Raw genomic sequence first — 10945 nt, 5'->3', positions numbered from 1 at the left:
ACAGCAGAATTCATTGAAGTTAAATTTATTGAAGTTGAGGGGGAATACCACCAACTTCATTCTTATACTTCAAGACATAGTTCTGTCAATGTCTGTGATCTTGCTCTGTGATTCCTGGATTTCCGCTGAAAGAAGACCTATGCAGGTGTGAGAGGTCAAAGAAATGATGACAGTTCTGGAAAATTACCAGAGAATATATAGAATATTTTTTACCTCTTTCCATGAAATGATTGTGAAAATGTGATTTATTCTTGATAGATAAAGTGTATATATTCTCAAAATTGTATTGATCAATCTTATTGCACCTGGTCAAAGGTGATTACTGATGTGTATAAATAGAAAATAAAAAGAGGAATGTGTCTAAAACCAAAATTATTCCAACTTTATGGGCGACTGTCCAGTGATTCTCAACCTAGAGGCCGGGCTCCTCCAAAGGGTCACCAGATGAATCTGAGGGGTCTTCAGATGATAAATGGGAGAGGAAAAAAGAAAAAAACAAAGTCACACAATCTGTTTTCAGTTTAAAAAAAAAAAATGAAACCATGTGAGAAGTTTAGAGGGAGAAACTACTATTTGGTGGAGCTGTTAACTACTCATAGACATCTGAGACCCTGACCCTGCACTGCTCTGCTTTTTTAAGATTTTTAAAAGCTTGTTGTATTATCCATTCTGACAAATTGTGATCATACAATGGCAACCAAACAGATAATGTCTGCATAACTGGAAGCTGGAAAGTTAAAACATTGATTTTATGAACTGAGCAGTCTCATACTGCATAGTGCAGGTTTATCACTGTGACTCCTTCACAAATGCAAGAGTGACATCACGTGTCCACTGCGGGCGCTGCAGTGAGCTGCCATCCGGAGTGGGACGCAGCCTTTTTTTAGCACACATTAGTTTCAATAATTATATGCTACCTCTAATGGCTTAGCTGCATGATATTTTGTTGCTGTGTGTTCTACATGATAAAGCATACTAGTTTTTTTTACAGACTGTGTTAACAGATGAAGAGTACAAAAACAGTTTAAAGGGCGCCACCGCTGAGAAAAGGTGAAGAAAAATAAGTAACCGACCGCAGCCCTGCACTTCCCGGTCACATGCTAGTCAAGCTGGGTCACCTGACACCATCAGCCAGCTTCTCCTTTTGATGCTCTTCATCCTCCGTCGACGGGCAGCGCTTCTGAAACAGTAATATTTCATTGTCTGCGGCTGTTCTGGCTTCAAATTTTTAGATTTGAGCCGAGGATAGCTTCCTGACCCAGCAGGAAATCCCGCCGAGTAGATGCTGTTAGAGTGGATGATGAACGGACACGCCATTCTTTACACGGGGGTCACTTTGGCCTTCTGGACCACCATACTAGTCGTTGGTAAGATTAGATTTTCCCTGGAAATAAAGTCATAATATACGCATTTATGAATGAAATAGTCTATTTCATAAACATGAGCAACAATAGCACCGTGTTAAACAATTCTGTTTGAATGGAAAATTACAATAGCCTGCGTTTGACAGCTATATTTGGGACCCGGCTAAATCATGGGACTAGAGTGGTTGCGGCTGGTTCCGTCTCGTTAGCTAACGTTACTTTGGGTAGATTCAATTGATAATAGGAGACACACTGTAATAGTTAAAACTCTGAAGACACGCAAACGCATTTTTTTCCTTAGTATAATCGAAATTTCATGTGTTGACAATTAGCATGTCGATAGCGTTAACTTAATGGTAAGGTTATGCTAGCAGCGTTAGCTCATAGCAGACATTTCAGAGCTTTAGACGATGGACATCAGTATTGATTCTTTATGTTAACCACATTAAAGCGCTTTTTTGTGGGAGGTGTGATATTATGCTGGTTTGCAACTTTGTCACTAGTGTAAAGATGTTAGAAATGTGGAGGCTAACGCTAGCTCGTTAGCTGTTCTCCTGAATCGCTGGCTGATTTGAGACGGTCCCGATCAGGAACATGAATCTCACATGAGAGTGAGCTTTCTCACTGAAGCTCAAACTTCTTTACATGACTTTAACGTATTAATGTGATTCAGTTTCACACACGATACAGAGAACAGGTTTTTAAATGCAGTAACACACTGTACACGTCTGCAGGGCTCTTTCTTTTCTCATAGGTTGTGCTAAGTTAAGCTGTCAACATACAACTTGTAAGGCAGTTTTTGCACATTTGTACCTGAGCTATTATATTTTTGGTTTCCACAGGTATCTGCTATACCATATTCGACCTTGGATTTCGCTTTGACATAGCATGGTAAGTACATAGTCATGACATGAAGACACTGTGCAGGTTAAAAGGCATGTTTTGGCTATCTTTTTTTTGACAAATTATTGTTCAATTCTGGGCTCAAACACTGGTTCAAGCAAGACTACCAAACTTCAATAAGGGATTTTCTTATTTTGTCACTCACCTGTCATGCTACACCCTGGTTCTCTATTGATATTTTGCTTGATTTGACAGTTAATCTACCTTTTTAAGTTGAGTGATTTATGCCTTCCTGTTGTAGAAAAGTACACAATGAGGTTTGGGGCTGTTTTTAATAATAGTACCAAACAATGAAAGTAACAAAGCTCCACATATTTCTCCCAGATTGCACAATTATGAGTTTCAGTCAGTTCAACAGTGCAGTGCTGTTCCTAATATTGCTGTAGATGTTGTGACTGACAAGGCCTGATCTGTTATTTGATGTGGCAGCACTAATCTGTTTTCACATGAAGAGTCAAATGTCAACTGTTTTTATTTTACTGGAAGTAATGACCCTCCATTTCTAATTGTTAATAATTATAATTGTAATGATTTCCATTGGTGTGTAACTGCTCTGTGTGCAGGAGCACTTTTGGTTTGATGTAATAGATCATTTGTGATGTTTCCCCTAGTTTCCTCTATAAAGGGGCAGACCAAAAGCGTCTGAGACGAATTGAGCAGCAAGTCTACATAGAAAATCAACTTAAATGGCGCGATAACACGCAATTTCATATCAGGCGGCGCGAATGAAGCGTCTGAAGCGGCGCGAATAAAGTTGGAAAAATTGAACTTTTCAGGCGACATCGCACCGCGACATCCAATCAGCGGCGAGTTTCTCCCGACGTCACATCCGTGACGAAAGCAAAATGAAGTGATGATCCAAAATCGATATTTATGATCAAGCGGCGCGATTCAAGCAATTTTTCGCGTCAGACGCTTTTGGTGTGAACACAGCTTAAGAACGCCTTCATTAAGTTAATGTCTGCCATTGTTTTGGTCCTTATTCATTAGCTGTGGTAACACACTGGCTGAAAGAATTATGTAGACCTGAAGATAAACTTAGTAAGCTGCACTTTGCTTGAAATTGAACATATTTCACAACACATTTAAAACATGCTTACATTGCATTACATGATTTTAGCTTTTGCACATTATTCCTAAGACTAACATAATTTTTTTAATATTTGACCCTGCTTTAAACTGAAAAACTGCAATAATACTTAATGGAGAAAAACTTTGAAGTTTGAGAAAGAATACAGTGATTTGCCCCTTTTAAACACCCTTTTTTAAATAGTGTGGTATTAAAATGGGAAGAGGATCCTCTTAAAGTGTATTCTTAATCATCTGTACCTCTTTGTTCATAGGTTCCTCACAGAGACTTCTCCTTTCATGTGGGCCAATCTGGGCATTGGCTTGGCCATCTCTCTGTCCGTGGTTGGAGCAGCTTGGTGAGTATCTGATCATAAAAAGAAATGTGACTCAAAGTACAAACTACAGACAGCTGTCTGATATTTTTAATGTGTTAAGTCAAAGTTGATGGTACTTGAGAGCATGAAATGGTCCAGTCTTTCATGTTATCATTTCCTCTTTTTTGAAACACTCGGAAAATAACATGATGTGTAACAGTGGAACTGGAAAATCTTAGAATAGGTAATAAGGAGCACACTCAAGTGTCTGTGGGATCGAGTTGTGTTCCTTTTTCTTTTAGCACTGAAATTAAGTGGAGAATCAAAGCTGCAAAAACAAACAAGCTTTTAATGAGGCTACGTTCAGAAACGAAAACAACTTTAACCATGCCTGAAAAAAGGCAGTCCTCTCATTAATTTCAATGAGGCCAGTTTCACGACACAGAAGACTCTGACAAAATAGTTGTTGGGTGAAAAAGTTGAACCTGGATCCACTTTTGCCAGACCGCTCCACATCATCCAGCAAGCCGGTAGATTACTTTAACATGAACACTGTATGTCTGCTGCTTACCTCCTGATCCTTGTGGCAAAAGTTACAATAATTGCTGACTTGACAACTTTCCAGAGTCTTAAAATCCTGTCTGAGTATAATAAAGCTCTTTTACTCATTGCTCAAACTGGCCACCTTGTATTTCATGTCTCACCTTTATCTAAAGCAGGACGCCCCCACACTGCAGCTCTTGGATTGTTCTCAGTCTGAACACTCACCCTGACAGACTGGGCCAACCTCACCTAGTTGTAGTCTCATTCCGTCACATCTTGTGTTAAATTTTTTTACTGTTAATCGCAGCTCATGGTCTGCAGACTCCCAATTGCATGTACACTATGTGCTTGCGCTCTAAAGAACATCCAAACAAAACTTTTTCACACCACAGTGAAGCTTATTAAACAGTCTCATAATATTGTTGTAGAAATAGAGAATATTTCTGATTTTAAAAAGTTGCTTCCGGCACCAAAAAGTTATGCTTTGGCAGTGTTTTTTGCTTGTGAAAGAAGAAATGGATTTAAGAATTGAAAAAAAATTACAAAATAGCTAAAATCACTGATTTGGAAACAACCGGTCAGATAACCGCTCTCTAATTGTCTTCCTCTGACACTGATTAATTATAATAATGTGTATTCTTCTTATCTGCTCACTAGTGTCCTGAAAATCCCTTTCTGCTTTGATGTAACTGTCTGAGCTGTTAGTGCTTTTAAGAGCTTTGTGTAGGTTAGATATCCATTGTCTTTATTTCCATCAATCAAGCTCCTATATGAGCTTTCATTTAATATCTGCTGTTTAAATTATTTTATATGACCATTTCTCGCTCAGTGTGGGCTAATATTCGTGTTTAGGGGCCTCATTCATTATGTTTTCAGCTTATTTTTCAACTTTATTCTCTAATCAGGGAATGTATCATTCACAGTTTTTTTTTTTTGGCCTTCTGATCATTCACAGTTTTTTTCCAGAGCAGGAGTGAAATAATAAATGATCAGTTCTTTGTTTATGCTTTCATATCCATATCGTATCACCCGGTTTTTTTCTATGATGTGCTGATCAGTGTTTTTGTTTTCCAGGGGCATCTACATCACCGGCTCGAGCATCATTGGCGGTGGTGTCAAGGCTCCTCGAATTAAAACCAAGAATTTGGTCAGGTAGGCTCACCGAAGAACAAAATGTCCAATTCTCCTCTATTCTGTAACCTACCCAAATATTGCAGCTAAACCAAGAAATCCTAGATTACATATAGTTTATTGTTACATTCCTAATATTTGAACAATGAATTACAGTTTTACTAGGCATCTCTGATCAGTGTTTTTTGGTATTTCATGGCAGCACTTTGTGTGGGCAGCCTGTTTGAAACTTAATCATTTTCTCTCATTGTGTTGTTTTTATTTTATTTCATTTTTTAATGTCTCTCTTTAGCATCATCTTCTGTGAAGCTGTAGCGATCTACGGCATCATCATGGCGATTGTCATCAGCAACATGGCTGAGGTAAGCAGTCATTTATTTTCACAGTTTTGTTAATGATCAAGACAACTGCACTGTTATCCATTTTGTCTTCAGGGGGAATTTCACATGTAGAATATCAGATGAAGAATTAAAACTTGAATCGTACTCTGGAACTGAAAGACGTGTGACATGATGTATAAATATCAGAAAGAGCATGGTGCGTTGGTTCTAAAAATAATCTCTTTCATCTTGTAGAACTTCAGTGGAACAACCCCAGAGACCATCGGAGCAAGGAACTACCAAGCTGGTGAGAAAACAGACATGAAGTAACTAATCGCGACTAATCATAAAATGACACCTGGAGTTCGCTGAATATTAGGTCAAATTGCAAAATTCAAGCTGGATTTTTCTCACTTTTATAAGATGAGTGTCTCTACTACAAAGATGAACTGTATGTTTGTTGTAATATGTTGTTTGATGATTTCTTGTACACATATTTGATTAATTGGTTGTGGTTGCAAGCAGTAATGACAACCTTAAGAATCTTGCAGCATTTATTCTTAATGATTTTAGATATTTTTTAAAATATTAAGTATGAATTGCTCATTGTGTTTATGAAATCTAAAATTTAACTCCTGAAATATTGGAACTGAAAAAGATCAGTAGTTTGAAATGTAACATATTATATTAAAACATAATTTCTGAATACTGTCTTACGAAGAGCTGTGATTTTTGTGGCCAGTTCCACTGTGGATAATTCATCAATGTCTTTGATTTCTGTCCTACTAGGTTACTCCATGTTTGGAGCCGGGTTGACTGTGGGCTTTTCCAACCTCTTCTGCGGCATCTGCGTTGGCATCGTGGGCAGCGGAGCAGCACTGGCAGATGCCCAGAACGCCAGCCTCTTCGTGAAGATCCTCATCGTGGAAATCTTTGGCAGTGCAATCGGCCTGTTTGGTGTCATCGTAGCCATTTTGCAGGTGAATGAGACAAGCAACTTTTCTAATATCATGACAATCTTTCTTTTCAAGTGACCATTTGTTGTTGGCATTTCTTAGAAATTACAGAACAAGGAGAGTAATTATTTCCACAAACATCTAGATATAAGTATGTTGTGTAGACTTGATGATTTTAGGTGTGCCTATGTTTAAAATTCTGCGATAACTGATTTCTTTTTCCCCCCTCAGACGTCGAAAGTAAAGATGGGAGACTAGGAGATTCATTCATACCCTGAGAACACACTGCTGGAAAATAAGATGGATTATTGTGTAAATACATCGTAAATTATTTAAATGTCTCTATTTGCCTGGTATTGTTTTTAACCATCATTCACGGAAGAGTGGTACAGTTGCTTTAAAGGTGATGGTCTGTTTTTCATGCACATTCTTACTTTTTAATTTTGTTCACACGTCATACAATAAACCAGCGAACACTTGAATCGCTCTCAAAATTTAAAGACAGGTTCAATTCATACAGGTTGGCACATTTTCATGACGCTTTTTCTGACCTCTCTTGGTGAATGATAGTTAAAAATCACACTAGAGTATTTGAAAATATTTGTGTGTGTGTGCGTGTGTGTGATTGCTGGACACGTGGTCTTTTTTTTTTCTTCTTCCTTGTGAAGCATGAGCGTGTTTATCACTGTGTTTATTACTGTAGCCTGGTCTGTCAGAGGTTTTGTTTTAGTGTGTTGTTGTTTTTTTTGTTTTTTTTAAACTTTTCTCTGCTAATAAGAAAGTGGCCCTTAAATCCAAACTGTGGCCCAATACAGTATTTAGTCGGACCTCCTACTGTAGAAGTGATGGAGAATCTACGAGATTTTGAATTAGAGTTACTGGTCTGGAAGCATGAGGAGTGTCACAGGACAGATGGACAAACTATTCAGAGAGAGGAGTCGGCAGCATATATCTGCTCTAAATATGTCATTCACTTCCTGTTCCCCAAAAAGTCATGGCATTATATCATCTACATTTAGAACCCATGATCTGCTAGGTCATAGCTCCCAGCCAGAACTCTCCTCTAATTTTTGAGTTCAGTTTTAACAAGTTGTTATCCCTTTTCAGCAGTTTTTATGAGAATGATTTGGACAAAAAGTTCATTGTTCAGTGTTGACTAGCATAAAATACTATAAGAGGTAATTTCCAAATGTGTTGTGCATAAAGATCTGTCATCTTAGAAAATGGCCTGGAGCTGGCTTTTAGGAAATATTAGGTCACTCTACATATGCCACACAGAGTCATCACAATTACTAGTATTGCCTAATACTCGAGATGAACTTTTCTTATGTGCTGTAGCATCTCCATCACTGAACCACAGGGAAGAACTTTGTATAAACACAGTTGTTTCATCCAATCTCAGGTGGTCTGGCACCCAAAACTTTGGGCAACTGTGGACTCATTACATAATCAAACTGCTAAACTACAGGTTTTTGAATTTCCTTATTTACAAATACACCTCATCTTTCAAATCTTATTACATTAGTTTCTGTCTTCTTTTGAATGTCCATCATCAGACGTTTCAGTTTTGCTCAAAATGTTGTCCGTTCAAATCTGCTCCCAAATTATTTTGTAACATTCCTCAAAGAAGCTTAATGTGTGTAAAACGAAGTATGTCGGTGGTGGTTAGTCTGAATGGTGGACAAAATTAGACTCCTGCTTCATCGTTATATTTAGTTTTTTGTCAGCTGATGTGTTTACAATGTTTCAGCTGCTTCCTGTAAATGCCGACTTGTAAATCTGAGTTTTCTGAAGCATCTGGACCTTTTAGGATGGCAGCTGACGCTAGAAAAAAGGCTGATGTAGGTATTGACGGCTAAATGCTGCTATCCTGAGTCTAATTTGTAGTCTAAATGTTTGATGTTGATAAGTATGGAAACACATTTGCTCTTGATTCATCATTCCATAAGTTGGACATTTTACGCTGACAGACCACGGCTAATTGTGAATCGTCTCAAATCTTTCCGTGTAAATTTTCCTTGACCCGATTTTGTTCTGAAAGATTATAAACATTAATAACTAACATGGGGAAACGGGATCGTCTTAAATATATGTAGACCTGGCCTCCCAAAGGTGTCACAGCGGCGAAGTAATCTTTGCGGTCATGATGATGATGACGATGATGATGATGATGATGATGATGAATAAACCAAGATGTAACTCCGAGATGCCTTTGGTAAATCAGGCTGCGTACCAAACCCCAGGTTTTCAGTGAGTGTAGTTGGTACCGTGTGTGCATTATGTTGATGTGATGGTGATCAGAAAACAACTCATTGTTTTTGACATTGTGTATAATAATAACAAAACAAATCTTCCTTCTGGCTTCATTAATGTCCTTGGAGAAAATAAAATCGTCCAATCTAGATATTCTGTCTCGTTTCTTCTTGTTTTTCTTTTTGTAAGTCTTGTTGTTATCCATTGTCTAACCATTATAAATAATGCTTTGTAATATGCTGAAATATCAACGCACTAGCCAGGTATTGCTTCTACATACAGTAGTTAACATGCAGCATTTAGCTGTTTCCACTAGATGGAGCAAAGAACCACAACATCTGCTGATAAAACTGGTGGAGCACTCTGAAAACTCATCTGTTAACACATCTTATGGATATTATATGTATTATATACAGTATATATTTGTATATGGTCATTACATTATGATATATATGATTTAGTATAGTAGAAAGAACACATTTTTTACAGTGTGTTAAACATTTTTAGATCGTCGCTACAACTGTTCCTTAATTTTGGATGTTTAAAAGTATTTGTTTGTGACCATATACATGACTTGTGCTGTTTGAAGATATACCAAGTCTCTGACATTACATTTGATGAACAGTGCATTTGTTGGCTCTTAATAAGTAGTTTTGTTTACAGTCTTACAAATCAATCTTCTTTTTAAGGTACCACCTCCACTCAAACCACCTCCACTTATTATTACTTCACTTGGATAGTTGAGTGTCACTGTGCAGGATGATGCATGAACATGACTTCAGTGAAGTAGGAGACAAATTGTGTCCGGCAGTTAAACTTTTTAAAAGAAAGATATTTGCATAGTCATAGATTCTGAATATTTAATGAGGTAGGTGCCACAATAAGGATTTTGATGAGGGAATTGAATTGGAGGAGTCCTTTGAGTATGTAAAAATTGGGTTTGGATTTATTTTACATGCATTTTCCCCATAGGAAGTATGAACACACAATGTAAAGTGTATAACAAGCTTGATTAAACCAATCCTTAATACAGTATTGCAAAAAACCTCTGTTAAAGATGTGAAACTGAATGTAATCTGTCTGAATATATCTATCTTTTTGACATATTGAAATCGAGTAATAAAGACAAAAATGATGCCCAATGTTTGATAGTCATTTTACATTAACACCCTAATGACTAATGAATTATTTCTCATTAAAAGAGGCCATAATGAAAAACTAATAGACTACACATGTTGAGTAGTAGAGTAGCAACACTACAAACTGTCTTAACATTTCTTTAAAATACAGTTTCAAAGGTTTAAAAATACAAATTCCAGTGAAAGTATTCATGTTTACATATTTTATTTGACTTGTGCTTTTTTAATGCTCTGTGAGAAATCTGTTTTGAAAATATAAAAGGGTACTGGCTGAGTGGGTTATCACATTACTTACTCCCTTGAGATGAGCTGATTTAAAAAAATAAAATAAAAATATAAATAAATAAATAAAAAAAGGAGGAGAAAAAAAAGCAATCTCTGGACCATCCGGGCTTCCGTAGGCAGCAGGAGCGAGGGGAACCTGCTCGCTGCCACAGCCTGAGAGCATCCTTTTCTTTGCCTTCTTATTATCACCACCAACACACAGCAGGATGACGGAAAATCAGGAGGATAGCATCTCTTTGCTGCCCGGTTTGCGGTAGAAATATCGTTAGGTTGTCCGTCTGGCGAGCACAGAAGAACAGCCTGTCTGTGGAAACGAGGAGAATAGTTCCCCTTAGCGGAGCGAGCTGGGTTGAGCCTCTAGCTTTTGAGTGTGTTTTTTTTTGTTTTGTTTTTACACATTTCAACATTTTCAGTGGCAGTTTTTTATTTTGATTTTATTTTACATTTCTCGTCGTCTCCTGCAATTAAAAACCCCCAGCGGTGCTCCAGCAGAGAAGATGCACAGATAGAAAGTGTTTGGGCTTGACAACATTAAGGTAGGTGCTCTGTCTTAACTGTCTGGGGTGCATTGTTTCATTCAGCATCGAATCCACGCTTTCCCTTTGTTTCCATCCAGCCTGCATATATTTATCCTGCAACCTTCTGCATTTTTATTGAGCTTTTTTT

At 37.6% G+C, this 10945-nt stretch overlaps 1 protein-coding gene across 1 annotated transcript; it reads left to right on the top strand.

The window, feature by feature from the left end:
• The first annotated feature begins 1109 nt into the window (after nt 1-1109).
• Nucleotides 1110-9006, top strand: atp6v0b (ATPase H+ transporting V0 subunit b). Its single transcript, XM_062428800.1, has 8 exons — nt 1110-1367; nt 2207-2255; nt 3611-3694; nt 5270-5347; nt 5619-5688; nt 5902-5953; nt 6436-6626; nt 6834-9006. Exons 1-8 carry the CDS (start codon nt 1283-1285, stop codon nt 6858-6860), a joined length of 636 nt encoding a protein of 211 aa, XP_062284784.1. The 5' UTR covers nt 1110-1282; the 3' UTR covers nt 6861-9006.
• The last annotated feature ends 1939 nt before the right edge of the window (nt 9007-10945 follow it).

Source organism: Scomber scombrus, chromosome 11 (genome assembly GCF_963691925.1).
Source record: "Scomber scombrus chromosome 11, fScoSco1.1, whole genome shotgun sequence".
Classification (NCBI taxonomy): domain Eukaryota; kingdom Metazoa; phylum Chordata; class Actinopteri; order Scombriformes; family Scombridae; genus Scomber; species Scomber scombrus.
The sequence above is the reverse complement of the archived record's forward strand: the minus strand, read 5'-3'. Positions and strand labels throughout refer to the sequence as shown.